Source organism: Taurulus bubalis (genome assembly GCF_910589615.1).
Source record: "Taurulus bubalis genome assembly, chromosome: 3".
In the NCBI taxonomy this organism is placed as follows: Eukaryota; Metazoa; Chordata; class Actinopteri; order Perciformes; family Cottidae; genus Taurulus; species Taurulus bubalis.
This window is the reverse complement of record NC_136591.1, coordinates 6,819,097-6,838,735: the sequence shown is the minus strand read 5'-3', so window position 1 is coordinate 6,838,735 and position 19,639 is coordinate 6,819,097. Positions and strand designations below refer to the sequence as shown.

General features: G+C 41.9%; 1 protein-coding gene across 1 annotated transcript; it reads right to left on the bottom strand.

The window, feature by feature from the left end:
* Positions 1–3,271: 3,271 nt before the first annotated feature.
* Positions 3,272–15,666, bottom strand: LOC306733903 (centrosomal protein of 85 kDa-like; the record flags this gene model as incomplete). The annotated part of the gene is given in 12 exon segments (XM_079215214.1): positions 3,272–3,463; positions 5,289–5,396; positions 6,465–6,582; positions 7,944–8,080; positions 8,223–8,231; positions 8,233–8,376; positions 8,653–8,798; positions 8,879–8,994; positions 11,255–11,564; positions 13,140–13,222; positions 15,254–15,260; positions 15,606–15,666. Coding segments are annotated over 12 exon segments (1,431 nt in total).
* Between the last annotated feature and the right edge of the window lie 3,973 nt (positions 15,667–19,639).

Here is a 19,639-nt window from a genome sequence, read left to right as displayed (position 1 = left end):
ACGCAAAAGAGCAGTGATCAAATTGGTCGACATTAAATCAAGGTGATCGCTGCCAAAGTAGGATACAATGGGATTTTGTTTTTTATAACTGTATCCGGTGTTATAGATATAAACATATAGAAAAATTCAACATACGCATTTTGACCAATGGATAAACCAAATTCCATTCCAAAATGACCGAAACATTTTGTGAAATCTCGGTGTAAATATGAAAAAGTGAGAAAATGCAGTATTTAAACTAACAATGAGGATTCCAAAGCATACAGTAAACCTTAAATGACACAAAATAATGAGACAATGACCACTGCATGATGTAGGATACAATGAGATTATTATTATTTGTTTTAACTGTATCCGGTTTTATAGATATAAAACCCATATACAAAAATAATAGATATTTTTACTACAATAGAGAAATTCAACATATGCATTTTGACCAATGGATAAACCAAATTCCCATGACCCAAACATTTTGTAAAATCTCAGTGCGAATATGAAAAAGGTGTTGGCAGGTCTGAGTGGCCTGGGGGGGTCACTGCAGGCTTCAGTCTGTTCCAAATATACCAGAGCGAAGGACGAGCAAAGGACCGAGCGCAGACCGTCAAGATCAACCAGAGGTGTAAAGTCAGACCATAACATGTGATCTGCATGGTCCTGGTCCTGCATGGTCCTGGTCCTGATCCTGGTCGTATAGTCCCTGCCGCCATGCCCAGCCCTCCTGCAGCGCGAGCAGAGGACCAGCTGTCACTACCAGTTTGATAATTTAAGATTTAACGGAATCTTACTGTGTTTAGCTTCTTCGTCCCGTATTAAACAGGAAACCGTTCACAAAAAGATGAACTCCATTCAATTAAAACACATATGCATAAATGCAGTGCTTTGTTTTTATGTTGTTCTGTTTTAATCTGATCTCACTCCTGTTATTTAATGATAACTCTTGATGAAGCTCTTTGTACCTGATATTATTAGCTCAACAATAATTTTAAGTTTTAATGACACCTAGCAAGAAAAAAAAACATCGTCCCTGAGTTATTTAACATAAAACAGTCCAAAATTAGCCCCAAAATAAACCGGTTCAGAGTGCTGAAATGAGTCCGGAGTCGTCGTGGGTCTCGTTCCAGGTCGGGTCGGGTTGATGAGTTAAAGCCGTCGTTTTCCTTCAGTTTTCAGAGAGGAATCTATTAGAAGTTGTCCTCCTCCGCGAGTCCAAGCCGCCATACTAGAGAGAAGACGGGCGCGGTGCGTTCAGGGGCCCACGAGTTACGTCAACTCCGCTCACCGATGAGCTCATGAGGAGTAGACTCTTTAAAAAATAAAATAAAACAACAACAAAGACATGAACGTTAATACATACATATATGCAATTGATTTGGTTTATACGAATGTCATGGAAGTCTTTTTTGTGGGATTGAAAAAAAAGAAAAAAGGTATGACGAAAAATACAATTGAGTTGTGTATCTCAAGATCTGGAGACATTAAAAATAGGAAAATCTAAATAAATACTCGTCCATGGCGTTCACACATGCAGCCAGGCCCGGCGCCAGGCACTGATTTGCGGGGGGGGGGGGGGGGGGGGGGGGGGGGGGGGGGCCTATGGTAGCATAGTAGTTAAACTTTTCACCTATAATCGAACTCCGGCACAAAAAGGTGACAGACGGTATTATTTAGAATCTCACAAGCTAATAAATAGGCCAGCTGAGCAGGCAGCCTACCCAATAGAATTAGACATGAACCGTAGGCCTATGGCAATCAATCAACACAGCAATCAAGCAACACATAAGTCCCACAATATATTGTATAGAAAGATCAGCAGATAGCAGATTCAGCCACAACAAGACATTTAAAAAAAATAGGCCTAAAAAGGTCTAAAATGCTTAGGCTAAGACATCCAGCAACAACATTAACAACAACAATAACGACACACTCAACAACAACACACTGTCCGGTGTTTGTCCGAAACAGAGCAGAGCGCAGCAACGACGAAAAGGGCCTCCCAACAGCTAGCCTACAACAGAAATGAAGAAGACATTGCTTTGCATTACATGTTTGTTTTTCCAAGAAAGAACAAACACATAGGCCTACAACCAATCATGTAGCCTCGTCCATAGGGCCAGCAGGCTGGATGAAACCAGATAACTCACCATTAGTAGAGCGGGAGACGACGGTTGGCCGCCAAGTGAGATCTGCGTAGGACCGTGTCCCTCCATTCACTCCTGAACTTCTTTGTTAAGTCCTTCTCAAAAGCATAATCAGGTTGGCTTTTCATTTGTGGAGCATCGACTGTCTGTGATCAAAATGATTTTGCTCCTTTTTTCAGGAGAAATGTAAAAATCTGGCAAGTATTTGTCATTATTATATGTTATAAAGCTGTCAATGTAACGTTAGCTCTCCAATGTGTAGCGTAGCACTTTTTGTCTACTTCTCTCTGATATTTCAGAACAATTAATCCAGAAGTCTGCTATTATCTCCTTTGGAATATCTCTCACTGATTTGACAAGAAAGCTTATCGAAAGGTCGATTCAGGAATGAGGAAGACAGGTAACAACTGGGATGTAGTTTAAAGACTTGTACTCTTACAGCCAACACTGAAAATACTATATTGTTGTGCTTTATGACTTTATACTATATTACTATATTATACTTATACTATTTATGACTATAACCAAGCAGTACAATATTTTGCTACGACGTGGCACTAGTTACTTTAACAGAAGAATGGACCAGATTGGTGACAAATCTCTATGTATGCACATATGCAGACTTTGAAGTGCTTTCTCATTGAAGAAATAGTCTGACATTTGGAGAAATGTACTTTTTTGCTTTCTTGTGAGATGGGATAACCGATAGTCCTCTCTGTGTGTTCAGTGCGGTGATGGTTAGGATGTGCTTAGCTCTTAACATGTTACATCTCTTAACTAATTTACTTAACTAATGAACCTATTCATTAACATTTCCTCCCCATGTTTCTCTTCACTTAATGTGTTTAGAAATTGATACAGTGATACCTTTTACCTTTCAGTGCACAGGGAATCTAAATCTGTGTGAAAATGATTTAATAATGAAAATCAGAAAGACATCCATGAGTGTTCAGATCTTTCGGCATTGAGTCAACGTTTAATTGGACATGATTCATAGGCTTTGATGCTCCACAGTTGCCCTTCACTCAGACATAACATAACTCAGATCATCGAAATGAAGAGACAGTTATGCCTTTGTCCCTCTTTACCGTTACTCAAAGCTCTGCATAAAGATGTATGTGTGTATGCGTGTATTACCACATACATTTCATGCCCAGTAGCAGCGACAGGTTGGGCTCTTTCCCTTGTGCTCTCTGAGCCAATATGCTGCAGAGAGCCTGGAGGTCCAGTAGACACAGGGACATCTCTTTCAGCAGCCGCCCTACCTCAGGCATTCCCGCATCGGACCGGGGAAGCACCAACAGTCCTTCATACACCTGCTGCTGCTTTTCAGGGGGAAACAAAAAGGCACATATTTTAGATGCAAGCAGCAGGAAACCCGACCCTCAGGGATACACCAGTCCAAAGTTCCTTCTCCAGATATATTGTGTTGATCTTATATAAGTGCTACCTTTTTTATAGTCTCCATATCTCTCTATCTCTGTATGCAATCATCCCTCTGTAAGTAACAAGCTTTGTGTAACTACAAATCATCATCAGTGGACCTATGAAAAAGACTTATGACACAATGACTCTACGTGCTCCTGTGATATTTGCACGTATTAAAATTAGGTACATGCAGACATTTGGCAAAAAATGTACCCCTTTCTATGAAGAATGAGTCGGGGTGTCCCCAACTCAGAATATACAAAGTATATTCGGATTGGCAAAATCACCTATATTCATATATGTAATTAGCTGTTCAGAATAATGGACTATCTATGAAAAACTGTGAAAATGACAATTAGGATAAAGCGTTTACGTTTATTTAAAATAGGCCACGCCTGTAAGTCTTTTAAAACGTGGCAAAGTTGGTTTTGATTGGATGAATGAAATGTGCTGGATCATTTTTGTCCAAAGAAATAAAAATGGGGCAAACCTTTTGAAGCCCATATGACTGGAAAACAATGGAGAGAAAGAGGGAATATATCCATCTTGGAGAAGGAAAGCAGGAAAACTAATTTTGCTAATTATTTTGGTTTAGTAAATGGCAAACTGGTGGTGTAACCCAAACATCAAGTGCTAGGCCATAGTAGAATGACATGGGCTGTATTTTTGACCTCCCTACAGTTACAGTAAGACACAATCCTGCTGTAATGCCAGAAATGAAAAAAAAACACACACAAAGTATTTAGTAACTGGAAAAATTGCAACAGTGATCGCTGGTTTATAGATTTACAACCAACGCTACAGCAGTCACAGGACTGATGAAAGCTGTTAATATCAAATCCATTTAGTGCTACAATTATCAGAATGGTACATACATAAATGTGTTAAAAAGGGCTACTGCACAAGTAGGCCTGTGTTTTCAAGTTACTTTCAAGTAATTCAAGAGAGAAGTTCATAATTACACCATCTGAACAGAGACTACATTATATGCAAACATACACAACACAGTGTCCTCTTTTAAAACCATGTTAAAGACTCATTTTTATAAAATGGTTTTTTATTTGTTTTCTTCGTTGAAATTCATTGATTTATTCTTAAGATTTTAATTCATTACCAATGTCTATTTCTTGTCCGCATTGAACTTTCTAATTTGTAATTGCCCTGTGTACTTTATGTCTGTGAAGCACTTTGCTTTTGTTAAAACTTATTAAAGGTTTCTGTGAACATTATTATCATGATTAGGCCTATGTCCATTTTCACAAGTGTATTTTCCTTGGTTTTGGGTTAACCAATTACACCTTATGGGTCATACCTAAAGATGGGGTGAGCCACACATCTTCACTAAGGTAACTGTTCTGATCCCTTCTGATCTTTTGGGCCAGCTGTTTCCTTCTCTACACACTGCCTGGTTAAGAATACCTGAAGCACGCTGGCCATGGGTCTAGTTCACTACTTCACAGCATATAGAAAGTAGGAGATTTCACTGCATAGGTGTTTCTATATGTGACACATACTGTATGGTCTTTAAGAGTTGGTGTGGTTCAATACAGACACAAAGTTCAGTTCAGATCAGTTTGGATTGTGCTAAAATTCTAGAAGACATCTGAACTACCTAAGCTTAGTCCCTAGTACTGTCAGTAACCATGTCCACCCTCAGCTCATAATATATTTTACAGCAAGGTTGATAGAAAAAACGGAAGTTAACACTTCCAGCACTGATACCTGAGGGACGGCTCTAGATGGGGAGGCCAGGCTGTCGTCCTCTTCTAGCGGATGAGCCTGTTGTCGATGAGAAAGGTCTCCTCTCTTTTGCAGTCTTGTACTGGTGGCCTAAGAAAGCACAGAATGTGACAGGTAAGCCTTTATTCTTGTTCTATAATTTCATAAATACAACAAACTATAGTTTTTGTATATATAATATGACTATATATAAAACTTTATAAGCTGTGATACCAAATAGCTTTTGCGGCTCCAGACACATTTTCTTGGGTGGGAAAAAGGGCAAAATGGCTCTTTGGATAGGAAAGGTTGCTGACCCCTGACCTAGCATGATCATGGACATTGACCTCCCAGAGCCCAAACAGACGCGCACCATGACCCTCCGTAATATCAAGTCCATCTACCCCTCATCCCTGTCAGCTTGTCTCGCTGAAAAACTCTCCTCCCTCCAGCCCTTGTTTAGCCCCTCCCCTACAGACCTGGTCCACCTCTACAATAGCACTGTCCCTCTCAAAACCAGAACTGTTTCTTTCAACCACAATGGCCCCTGGTTCACACCTCCAACCTGGGACCTGGACCCCATCCCTTCCACTTTAGTCATGGACCTCCACCCGCTCCTCCTCTCTGTCATCAGCTCTTTCCTGTCTACTGGCTCCGCCCCCCTCGCTCTCAAACTCACCTCAGTCACACCCATCCTCAAAAAGACTGGCCTGGATCCTGACATCCTCAACAACTACAGACCCATCTCCAATCTGCCTTTTCTGTCTAAAATACTGGAACATAATGTTGCCGACCAACTCAAAACCCACCTGGACTGCAACCAACTGTATGAACCATTTCAATCCGGATTCAGATCTCATCACAGCACAGAAACAGCCCTTATCAAAGTCACCCAATGACCACCTCAACATCCTCATCCTACTGGACCTCAGTGCAGCCTTTTGACAGCATCACCACTCCATCCTCCTCTCCCGCCTTGAGTCCTCCCTTCACATTACTGGCACAGCCCTCTCCTGGTTCAAGTCATACCTCTCCGACTGCCAAGTTCATTATCATCAATACATCCAAGTCTGACAGACCCAGTCCCTCAAGGCGTCCCCCAAGGTTCAGTACTCGGTCCCCTCATCTTCTTTGTGTAAGTGTGCATGCATTTGTGCATGTGTGTGTTTAGGATGTTACCCTGCTGCTGTGGTCTTGTTGTTCCAGGAGTTGAGTGTTTTCCACCTCCAGCAGCTTCTGTTCCTGCATGGGCAACCTCATGCCATCGTCCAAACAGTGCTGCACCTTCTGCTGCAGGCTTTACCAAGACAAGATGTGTGGTTACAAAGAGAGACAGACAGACACGTACAAGAGAACATGTTGAGAGCAGTTTTGTCATCTAATGGAGAAGGAGTTTGTTAAAAATGTATGCAAAATAATTTTAAGGCCCAACAACATGTAAACCTACATTAAATTGACCGGTAGAGTTAATTCTGGTAATCCAACAAGTTGCTTGAGATGTATGTTCAGATCCTGGCCTCTCCTTCCTAGATATATAGATGTCTGTTTTATGCTGATGATCTGGTTAATACTGTCTCCAACTGAATACGGACTACAACAACAGTTGGACATAGTAGAACATTTCAGAACTGGGCCCTGGCAGTAAATATGAAAAAACCTTGTCATCCTTTCAAAAGCTCTCCAGATGTCAGAAGAACAAATACCAGTTTCGCATAAATAACCATATGACTGAATATAGTTTGAGCTATGCCTACCTTGGTTTAACCATAACAGCATCAGGGAGTTTGAACATGGCAGTGAATACAGCTTGAAGAGCTTTAAATGCAAAATATGTAGTAGTGTCATCCTGCCCATTGCGCTGTACAGTAGTGAACTATGGAGTCATAGCTAAACCTGTTGGGACAAACATCCAACATAATCTTTACATGCAGAATTCTGCAGTTACATTTGACTCAGAAACACAAATAAATGCACGTGGAGCAGAATTAGACAGAGGCCCACTGATACTGAACATGTTTGACCTTGAATCCACCTTGAATCCACGAGACCCTCCTCCACTCCAAAGCCCTCCAAACCCAAGAGCTGAGCCCAGAAAATAGTTCCCTATGTCGACTGTTCAACATTCAATTAAATACATATATTTTTTCAATTCAGCTATTTAATCCCATATTTCAATTTTAATAGTTGAAGGTTTAAGTTTAAATGGTGTCTGTAGCTGAACGTATACAGCACTTTGAGGCTTTCAGAATTGGAGAACTTTAAGAGGATTTGAAGATTGTCTTTATAAAGCTCTAATATTTATTGTTTTATATAAAGCTTAATGATTCAAAAAGTTTAAAAGTTAGAATATATAATATTTTGGCCCACTATAATACATGGTATTGTAACGGACTGGGTGACATGTAATGTTAATCTGTTATGTTAAGAGTGTTAATGTGTTTACAGGAAGAAGTTGTAAAGCTAAGATTAATGGTTATTGCCTTTACTTAGTTTCAGGATGTCACTACCTGTCGAATACCTGTGATGACTGACTCCTTATGAATAAAGTTTGCATCTCTTTTGATTGGATAACACATTAAATTGGATAATTTTCTGGTTTTGCGTTTGTCCAAATCCGTTTTCCACCTTAAATCAGTCAAGACCAAATGGTTGATGTACCTTTGTACCGATGCAATCAACTCTTTCTCCCTCATGGCCTGCATCTCCATCATCAGAGCGCATCCTTCTTCTAAGCTCTTTTGTAATCCAGATGCTGTTTTTTTCAGATGCTTGGCTTTCTGCTGTACCTCCTCCTGCTGAGCACACACACAGACTTGTTTTAATCCTCGTGTATAAAATGCACCTCCGGTTACATGGCAGACACTATGTAGCCACAGCCTGTGTGTGTGTGTGTGTGTGTGTGTGTGTGTGTGTGTGTGTGTGTGTGTGTGTGTGTACCTGCTGGGCATTGCGCCTGCACCTCGTCCAGCGTTGGCAGGTCAGAAAGGTATTTCTCCAGTGTCTCTATACGTTGCTGTTTTTCTTGGTTCTGTTCGCTCTCTCGCTGACACTTCTTTTTCAGACTGCTGATGTAGCGATCTCTTGTCTTTATCTGTGAAAAAAACACCGCATATGACTATTACACTGATGTAGAAAATAGTTAATTTCATATTAGTTCAAATCAGTTGTCATATTTAGTAAATTAAATTATTAAAAAGAGGCGAATGACAAAAACACTGTAATTTGCCCTTTAAATGGTAAAGTGGTCTATATTTGTTTCCCGGTGGTTGTGTGTAGGATCAGAAGGACTAGTTTCTCTGTTCACCATTTTTGTTTCACTTTCTCTTGCTATACATGATTGAGAATTAATCACCAATCTTTGCTATACCTTTTCCTCTAGTTTTCTGATTTCCTCTGTATATTTTTGTGTGACTTGCTTGAAGAAATCGCTCAAATAAAGAACGTCCAGTTCAGCCACAGCAAGCTTCCTCCTGAGTTCTTCATCAGACGGCTGTTTGCATGGAGTTCTCATTGCTGATTCCTATTGCACAACCAGAATGTATTATGGAAAAAAAAAAAATCACATTTTGAATTTGGATATTCATTCATCACACAGATGTGGCTGAGTGTTACCGTAGTGGTTTGACAGTGTGGGCTCTGCAGGACCTGCTGTGCTCTGAGCTCATTCTCTCTGATCCGGGCATGGAGCTGCCAGATCTGATGCTTTTGTCTGAAACACAGAATGTCTTCCTGTAAATGCAACATATCTGAGAGCATCATACAGCAGAAATATGAATGAAGACAGAATGAGCAAGCTAAACCAGGCGGGGCAAAACATTACACAATGCACAAATACACATTGACATAATGTAAAGACATTAGTATATAATTCTTAGAATGTACACCCTGTAAGAATAAAGTTGTTTTTTGTATTGAAAGTAGTCATAATAATGCTCAGTAATTGATTGTATACAATGCTAAATCTGTGCTTTTGGTCAATAATACTTTTTTAAAACAATTCTCATGGGCTATTTTCATATTGAAACCCCTATAACTTCTATATTCATATAATCACACAAATATCAACTTCAAATCGATCAGCTCTCAGAACATGAGAAGCAGGCTGCTGGGTGGTAAGAGAGGGAGGGAGGGAAGGAGGTGTCAGGTTGGGACGTCACTAGAATCTAACACCTTCTGGACGCAGAGCAACATCATCGCTCAGTCCGAGCGTGAGGAGTGAACACCAAGAACGGACTAAAAAAACTAAGAAATATTTATCATACCATCCATATTTCAAAGCATGCAGAGCAGAAAAAGAGCCAATACCCTCCAATAATTAAAATGTATAAGCAAGCTATCACATTGGATCAATCCCTCTAGTCTAGTCAACCCCACTCCTACCAGTACAAGGCCCTGGAGTGCTGAGTTTAACACAGATAAGAGCAGTTAGTCCAAGAAAACAAAAAATATATCAAATGTTGGATAGAAACCACAAAATCATGAAGTAAATTGGAATTCTATTTGACCCTAAACCCATGGAGGCACAGTCCCTGACCTATGACAGGTCTAAGCAAAACATTGTACAGACTGAATGGACACAGCCTGGCCACAGAAACAAGCCTTCACAGGCAGAACGGACGGCCCAGTGACGCCCGGCTGTGCTCGTGTTTTATTTTAAAGAAAGCTGGAGGCAGAATCCAACTTCTTGGTGAGACATGTAAGGATTTAAGAGAAGTTTTCTTTGAAAAAAGAAATAATATACCGTATGAATAACATATACCCCGAGTTTAACAGAGATCCTCAGAAACTGAAATGATATATGTGTGGTGAAAAATCAATGTGCAATAATAGCTACAAACTATATTGGCTGTTGTGACACATTAAGAGGTGCTACAAACTATGTATTAAATGTTTTCGATCGATGAAGCCCAATATTACTATTCAAGTCTCAGGTTTTACAGACAGAGTGATAGCTGAATCTTAGTAACGTGTCCAGCGCAGGTTGAATGCACTTCGGCAGGTCCTTTTATTACTGTAGCCTACGTCTAGTTCAGGGGTCAGCAACCTTTCGTATCCAAAGAGCCATTTTGACTTTTTTCCACCAAAAAAAAATTGTCTTTCTTTTTTTTTTTTGTCAAAGTCTCAGGGAGCCGCAACAGACGGGCTAAAGAGCCGCAGGTTGCCTACCCCTGATCTAGTTACAGAAATATCTGTATCGTCACTGTGCTGCATGTTCATTTATTATGGTAATCTAGTCACATCTCTCTTCTATGTGCTGACTCACTCCCCCTTCATCTCTTTGCATTACTCATACTCATAAGACTGGAGATGTAGGACTAGTATTTTTTAGTTTTACTGTGGCGGCCTACATTGCGTTCTGGGATATTTTTTAGCAACGTTCTGTACAACTGATCACAAATCAGAAGAAAGCTAGAAAAAGCTTGACCAATTCTTAATAACCCGGCCTAGTGGTCTCAAGATCGGACTCAAAACAGAGAATGGACTGGAGTTCTACGGCCTTAAATTTTCCTATCACCTCATTCCGCCCTGGTTCTGGCTGATGTTCCTGTTGACATGACAACGAACCATCTCCACCACACCCATCTACTTTTGGCCTGTACTCCATCTGCTCAGTTAGCCACATCTGGATCCGAATTGCAGGCTGAAACGGGGAGACTCTGTCAGTCTTATGACCCAGTGGTGAGTCTGCTTGTTTGGGTATGCCGAGGCCATAAACATGTGCACCACCCTGAGCCACTTTAGCTTCTGGTAAGGCACTATAGTTCATGTCCAAACTGTTGTGTTTTACCGATGAGGACAGAGCTGAGGACAGGGACAGGTCTGTTTCCAAACCATTGGATCTAGTGTTGTGATTGCATCGGTAGCAGGGCCCAGCACCAGGTGAGCGTTGCAGCAAGCTATGGCAGAGCAAGGAGGAAGATAAAGGTAAATAAAGGTCCACATTTGAACCAAGGGTTTCCTTTCTGTACCCATATAGCAGACCTCGGTCCAGGGAGCCTTGTGAATCTGAGATGTACTGATTGCCTGATGTCCAAATGGAGCTCTTATCAGCCCCAGAGGACAACTTGGTGAGAGAGGACGACCTCCGGATGGGCTGATGGTCCTTCATGTCCAAACAGCTTGTTGCACCCAGGGGAGACATGGCTGGTGTAAGCAGTTGGCAAGACCTGCTCCAGTGACCAGTGCTGCTGGGGCAGGCTGGCATTCTGAAACTGGTGTCAGGTGAGGAGGATGGGGACAGCTTGACATGAACAATAGGGATGGCACTATCATCCTGGACTGGAGTCATCTGTAAGACATACAGAATGTTAAAGACTTATGTCATACTACATCATCATCATCAAAACAATCATATAAGTAAACTTTAATATTTCAGCATCTTACTGAAGGCTTTCATTAGTGGCCATAAAACTACCTTGAACAAAATAGGATTTCCATCAATCCAAAATGCAGAAACTCAGAACTGGCTGAAGGTATATTAGTGTCACCAAGTGGTATTATTGTTGAGGTTGCTGCTGTTAAGACAACCAGATAACTCTAGCAGGGCATGGGCAACATTTGACAGGTTTTTCTACCTCGTTGTTGGTGTATAATGGTTTGCTGGCTATGTATGATTGCAATTGTGTGCAGCACTATTGCTGAAGCAAATTTCCCCCATTGGAGACAACATAGTATATATTTCAAAGAAAAAAGGTTCCACTGCCAGGCAGCAACCTCTGGTTTCAGTGCCTTGCATTCTCTCTACTGGCCATCAGGGGACAACTCCTCTGGCTAGTCTCATAGCGCTAACGTTTACCGTTAACATAGCGTTTGCTTTACGAGCATTAGCTGGCCCACGAAACATCAAAAGCCTCATGGGCTGGCATTATGAGCATCTTACATTTGTTTGGAACTAATTGGATGTCGATGTGATTCACCTCTAAAAGAAGCAAACCAAAGTATACCGACTTTAACTTCCTGCTACCAGTAGGTGGCCCTATTTTAAATGGGGATGTAGATGTCTTCAGACCTGGAGTCTCATCAAACATGTGAAATTTGGAAAGGATCTGATCATGTGGAGTCGAGTTACATTAGTTTATTTGTTCACGGCGAAGGATCGAAATTCGCAGAGCCGCCACATCGCCGACCTAAAATGAATTCTTACAATCTTCACAATTAAACATTGTGAACAAGCTTTTGATAACTTTTGATGACATTAATCCAATAATGATGAAGAGAAAATTTGGGAATTTGTTTTTGAAAAGATTCAAAATGGCGAAAAATGTTGGGAAGCGGAGTTTAGGGGTCTCATTTTGTAGAGCAGACAACTCTGACATGCGTGTTAAATTTCTAGTGAATTGGTCATAGGGGGTGAGGGGTGTGGCCTATCAAAGTAAAACAAAACTTGGAAAAAATATAAATTTTTGAGCATGATAAAAACCAATTAATTTGGCAGATGAAGAAGAAACCCTACAGTTTCAATAGGGCCTTGGCGGCCCGACGTTGTCGGTGCTCTGCATTTTATAATGGAAATAACATATGACTGTGACAGAATTTGAGTAGTAGCCTATATTAATAGTAAGCTCTACGTTTCTGACTATTAAAGTAATGCAACGACAATAATGCTTTCAACCCAATAGGCCTGACTTTGAGAAGTATTATACTAGTTTGAATATGTAGGCCGGTCCAATATAAATCAATTTGGCTCACATTAAGGCCAGTGTTTTTAAAAATAATAACAAAAACTTCAGTAGGCTAAGACAAGCTCACACTTGCACACTCGTGCCTAAGCAACAGACTTCATCATACATCTGGATACCTCAAACCTTTTGGAAAGAGAAAAACAATGCAGAAAAAATAGACAGGACATCATACCTTCCAGGCTGTCGGAGCAGTAAGTGCCAATGCCAGTATCCCCACTGTCAGACACTGTGCTGTGTCGGCGCCCACCACAGATACTGGTCCCAGGCAGGGGCGGTTTTGGGCACGGGCGAACCGGACAGCCGCCCGGGGCGGCACTTTTTCATGACATGTGGGGGGCGGCACGACCACAAATATTTATTTATTGAGATATATATCAGGGCCGCGAAGCGGTTTTCCATTATCTATGTTATCACTGTGTGGGAAATTGGCTAATTGGCGCCCACTGCAGCTGTCTGAAATCAAAGCAGCTTTTCCAGAGGTCAACCTTTCTGCGAAAAAGGGGAAATATGTGTCCGTCATCACGTCTCATGACAGAATTCAGTCAGTGCTTCCTTTTTTAAATGAAGATGTTCTCGACTCCCTTCCTGATGATGCAGAAGAAGTGAAGAGTCTGAACTAGAACTGATGGAGATGCAGTGATGATTCTCTAAAGAACCAGCATCAGCTTCTCTCCCTACCTGACTTCTACCGAGGCTTGGAAAAGGCCAAATTTCCTTTGATGCGATTTTTTAAATATAATATAAAAAAAATAACTGCACAGACTCATTTGAATGAATGAGAGGGCTGTGTTTGGTTTAAAGCGTGCCTTAAATCGGTCCTGGGTGCTTGCTTATTCATGCTGACCTTAGCTGATCTGACCTGCAAACTGTATGAACACCAAAGTAAATAAAGATGACAGCAGAAATGTTTCGAGCACTGCACCCGTTTAGTGCCTGCACGCTTGTGACCACCAAAACTGCAAAACTATGCTGGTCACACGTGAAAGGAGTCCAGACTTGCATTTGTGTCAACATAGTTAAAAGCTAACATTAGCATACAAACAGGCTAAAAAGGACAATGACAGCGTTCTGATGTCTAGCAGGTATTAAATGTACCATGTTCAACATATTAATTAGCATGTTGGCGTATTAGGATTAGGTTATTAGCTCTTGTCTGCGCCATCTATTTTGAAGGGCACTGTCATTGCATCCTGTGTGTGCGACGGTTTGGTTGAAAGAAATCCAAACAGCAGACACACTTTTCTCCAGCACAGCATTATGCTGGAGGTATGGTTGTGCAAGACTAATGCAAGACTAATTTGCACGTAAGACAAAGTACAACTAACACTGACAAAATATCATTGGTTTCTCAGCCTCTGGAACATGAACATCTTATTGGCAGTTGAAGACCATATTGCCATAATGCTGTGTGTTGACACATGTGTTTGCACAGTGTGTGTTGCAACTATCAAAATAGTTGTCAATTTATTTTGTCCAACGGTTTATCCAATATTCCACTCATGGTTTCAGCTCTAGGTATGGAGACAGCTTTGTCAACATCTTTTTATTTTGTATCTGTGGGTCAGTTTTTCTCGTATATTTCCCCATATTGTCAGGATGTCCAGTATTCCCGGATTCCCCTGACCACCTCCAGGAAGACTAGTGGTGTTTTACATCATGGGACATCTGTGGGGAATTCTGCTAAATGAACCTCCATGCTCCATTTCCTTTGACGATTCCATTCAACGTCATTATTTTTGAAATATTAACATTCAGCAGGGCACTGGTGTTTTATACTGGTAAAAGTAATGAGAACCGTCATTGTCATATTGTAGTACATTATTGCCACCACTGATCAATTTAGAAATGCATGTTCTCCAAATGAATAATAGTAGTAATTAAAAATATTAGTTATATCAATAAAATAACTAATATATATATATATATATATATATATATATATATATATATATATATATATATATATATATATATATATAACAGCCCTGACTTATCATTAACTAATTTAGTACGATTGAATTTTCTACCTTCATCTCAGTTGCTGCTACTCTGTTCATTTTGCCAGGAAAACATCTCATAAACAAGAGTTTGTTGATAGCACGGTGTAGCAGCCTGGAGCCCAGTACCAGAGTATCACAGTACCAGAGTATCACGGTACCAGAGTATCACAGTACCAGAGTATCACAGTACCAGAGTATCACAGTACCAGAGTATCACGGTACCAGAGTATCACAGTACCAGAGTACCACAGTACCAGAGTACCACAGTACCAGAGGACTACAGTACCAGAGGACTACAGTACCAGAGTATCACAGTACCAGAGTATCACAGTATCACAGTACCACACTACTACAGTATCACAGTACCAGAGTATCACAGTACCAGAGTATCACAGTACCAGAGTATCACAGTATCACAGTACCAGAGTATCACAGTACCAGAGTATCACAGTATCACAGTACCACAGTATGACAGTACCACAGTGTAAAAAGTAAAAGGTTAAGGAATGTATTTGAATTTGTATCATATTTCTCTACTGAACAATTGAAAATGAACATGACCAAAGCTTTTGAGATTACAGAAATTAAATGTAACCTACCTTAATCTTGAGACGGCTCCCCGACGCCATGTTTCTCACCGTTGACGAGTGTTAGCCACTTAGCTTCTCTGCTGCTAACTCGCGTGGCGATGTTGATCATAGCGAAAGTTTTACTTCTGACGCCAAATGTAGCGACCCTGGGTCAGGAAAGCTACGAGACGCAGATGGCTTATATGGTGTTTATTCAGGGAACATAGAACAGGCTACTGTTGGCCGTAGCCTACGCCAAAACAACAGCAAAACCCCGTGAAAGCTTTTATGTGTCCGTGTCCAGGCGTTTAGAGATTTGTTTATCTCCCTGAAGCAGTTCCGGTCCAGCTGAAGACAGAACCCATTATTGCCCTCCTCACACATCCAGACAGGCTTTTAGAGGCAGCTAGTACACTGTTTCCTCCCCAAAATGACTTTCTGCCAGTCAAACTCTCGTCCCTGCTCTCGTCCCTGCTCTCGTCCACCCCTCCCCCACAGACAAGCTCGCCGCCGTGTTTATTACCGCACGTCATTGGAAAGCTATACGCTTCTTAGCGTGCAGAATCCATTGCAATTACGTCGATGGCGTAAATATTCGAGGAGTTACGGTAATCTTAGTTCTGCATCCTGTTTGCATATTACCTCCTGTGACAGCTCCTGTCGCCGGCGACAGAGAGTTGCGCTCTTTTTTTTTTACGTGTGATAAGTGACTGACAGGCTTGTCCGTCCAGGCCGGGTCCAGCCGAGTCCGAGGGCGGGCCCGGCCCCCCAAGGCCCGCCCATAGAGCCGGGTCTGACGGCGCTAAAGTAACTCTCTATTCAGCCTCTAGGGAGTACACCTCTGGTGTGTGGAGTTTTCACCTACGTCAGAGCAACACGTTCCAAAATGGAACGCAGATTCAAAGATAAACATAGATTGACATGTATACCTCTTGTCTATCGCGGTGGTCTAAGGAATTAGACGTTCGCCTCATCCACGAGAGCTCCGGGTTCGAGCCTGGCGCCGGATTGAGCTTGGGTTGATAAGACGCACAACTGAGTTTGAACGACTCAACTGAATAGGCCTCCCAGAAGGGACCTTTGCTCCAAGGCTAGATGGGGCATTGTTCACTGGGTGTCCCGCAACCAGGCATGGTTCACACGGGGACGCAGTGAGTACGGCTGCAGTTCAGCGGGGTTCAGTAGATCAGTTGTGCAGCTCGAGTGTCTCTACGAGGTGTCCTAGCACCAGCTGATAGATGGGCGGGTCGGTGTATCCTACGCAAAAGTGCAGTGATCAAATTGGTCGACATTAAATCAAGATGATCGCTGCCAAAGTAGGATACAATGGGATTTTCTTTTTTATAACTGTATCCGGTGTTATAGATATAAACATATAGAAAAATTCAACATACGCATTTTGACCAATGGATAAACCAAATTCCATTCCAAAATGACCGAAACATTTTGTGAAATCTCGGTGTAAATATGAAAAAGTGAGAAAATGCAGTATTTAAACTAACAATGAGAATTCCAAAGCATACAGTAAACCTTAAATGACACAAAATAATGAGACAATGACCACTGCATGATGTAGGATACAATGGGATTATTTTTTATTTTTTAACTGTATCCGGTTTTATAGATATAAAACCCATATACAAAAATAATAGATATTTTTACTACAATAGAGAAATTCAATACGCATTTTGACCAATGGATAAACCGAATTCCCATGACCCAAACATTTTGTAAAATCTCAGTGTGAATATGAAAAAGGTGTTGGCAGGTCTGAGTGGCCTGGGGGGGTCACTGCAGGCTTCAGTCTGTTCCAAATATACCAGAGCGAAGGACGAGCAAAGGACCGAGCGCAGACCGTCAAGATCAACCAGAGGTGTAAAGTCAGACCATAACATGTGATCTGCATGGTCCTGGTCCTGCATGGTCCTGGTCGTATAGTCCCTGCCGCCATGCCCAGCCCTCCTGCAGAGCGAGCAGAGGACCAGCTGTCACTGCACTACCAGTGAGATCATTTAAGATTTAACGGGATCTTACTGCGTTTAGCTTCTTTGTCCCGTATTAAAGAGGAAACCGTTCACAAAAAGATAAACTCCATTCAATCAAAACACATTTATAAATGCAGTGCTCTGTTTTTAATTTTTGATTGGCTAATTCGTGTAGCCCATTTCTTTTTATTGATTGGCAGGGGGAGACGTGCTTGATTCCTCCATGGTGAGGGCAGCGCGACCAGGTCATGTTTGCGCGCTGCGGCACATTAAATAGCCTAGAGGTTTTTTTCAGCGTGAGAAATACGATGTGTGGCGGGAGGGCGTGACGTAAGACCGAAATGCAGTAAGGCCGAGCACCTCCTTGTGGCACCGGCACCCAGTGGCAAGCGTGCGGCAGGCGTCGGCCAGCCGCCGAGTCTGCGACGTGTCTGCGGTCTTGAAGGAGAGACAGCGAGTGCGATCACTGGCAGCCAGCGGCGACTCAGCGGCGAGTCCGCGGCGTGTTATCGGCGAGTCAGTGGCAGGCGCCGCTCAAGTGCCAGCACTCGTCAAAAGCTGACAAGCTGAGTGGGTGGAGCCAAATTTCCAACAGGTCATCTGCCGTAAATCAGTTTTAGGATCATAGAGTGGAGGAGCTGCGGTTTTTTTTCTTTTGTCAATCCTAAGTGTACAGATAGATAGATAGATAATGTGTTTTTTTTTTTGTAGACTTAATACTTACAATATGCAATAAGTTAAGATATTCCTGTATAATACTGACGTACTATATTGAATATTGTTTTGCTACTACATTTCACTTCATAATATATTACACTTATATACCATAATATCTATAATGTACCCGCCTTTTTTTAATAAAAAAAAAATATATATATATTTTACCATGTCATGTCATACTTTTATACCATCATTATAAGACTCTATACTTTGAGGAGACGGCACTGTTGGTCTAAGCTAAACACTGGAATGATTTTTCTACCATGTAAACCTGAACATGCACACCTCTCTTGAGTGTGACAGCAATTATAACCGCACAACTATATTGATTCTAATTAATTGGAGGATACACTTTTTTTCTACATGTATATCTTAAACCCTTGAATATAAAGAGGACCCATTGAAATTGGATCGGAAATGTAACTCAGCAACAGTGCAAAAAAAGTTGGACGTGCCCGGAAAACCTCTAATGGGAGGCGTCCAGGAGGCATCCTGATGTCCAGGAGGCACCACTTCAAGTTCCCTGCTGATGTCCGAGCTCCTTACCCTATCTCTAAGGCTGAGCCCGGCCTCCCTACGGAGGAAACTCATTTCGGCCACTTTTTCGAATTTGTTTTTTTAAATACAAGTTGGATAAAATCGCCACTTGTTATATATATAGTTAGGTGTCGGTCGGTAGGTGCCACGAGCTGCCAGTGCCAGTAGTTGTCAGAGAAGTGCCACAACGTGCCAGAGACTTGGCACCAGTAGTCAGACAGGAGCCACCACGAGAGGGCCCGTAGTCAGAGAGGTGCCACCACGAGAGGGCCAGTAGTCAGAGAGGTGCCACCACGAGAGGGCCCGTAGTCAGAGAGGTGCCACCACGAGAGGGCCCGTAGTCAGAGAGGTGCCACCACGAGAGGGCCCGTAGTCAGAGAGGTGCCACCACGAGAGGGCCCGTAGTCAGAGAGGTGCCACCACGAGAGGGCCCGTAGTCAGAGAGGTGCCACCACGATAGGGCCAGTAGTCAGTGTCAGAAGGTGTACGATGATTGCCACTAGTCAGAGGAGTATGCCATTCTCTTTTATTCACCTTTCTTCAGAAATTGAAAACACAATTCCACTGACATTTGATCAAACCACTTTTTTTATTGATGTAACTGCAGTGTCATTTTTCTAAATATCTTTTTAATGTCTTGGGTTTCATTCTGTCAGCTGAGCATGTTGTCTTGTTCATCTCAGACTGGCATCAGATGTCAGACGATTGCCACAGAGTGCCAGGTTGTGACAGGCTATCAGTAGTGACAGGGTGGATTTACGACAGCTTAATTATTCCAATGAGGGATAATGGTTATCACAAAGGTGGTTTACAAATGTCTCTGTTAAAACTCTTCTGGTATGGACCCTGTCTCGAGACATT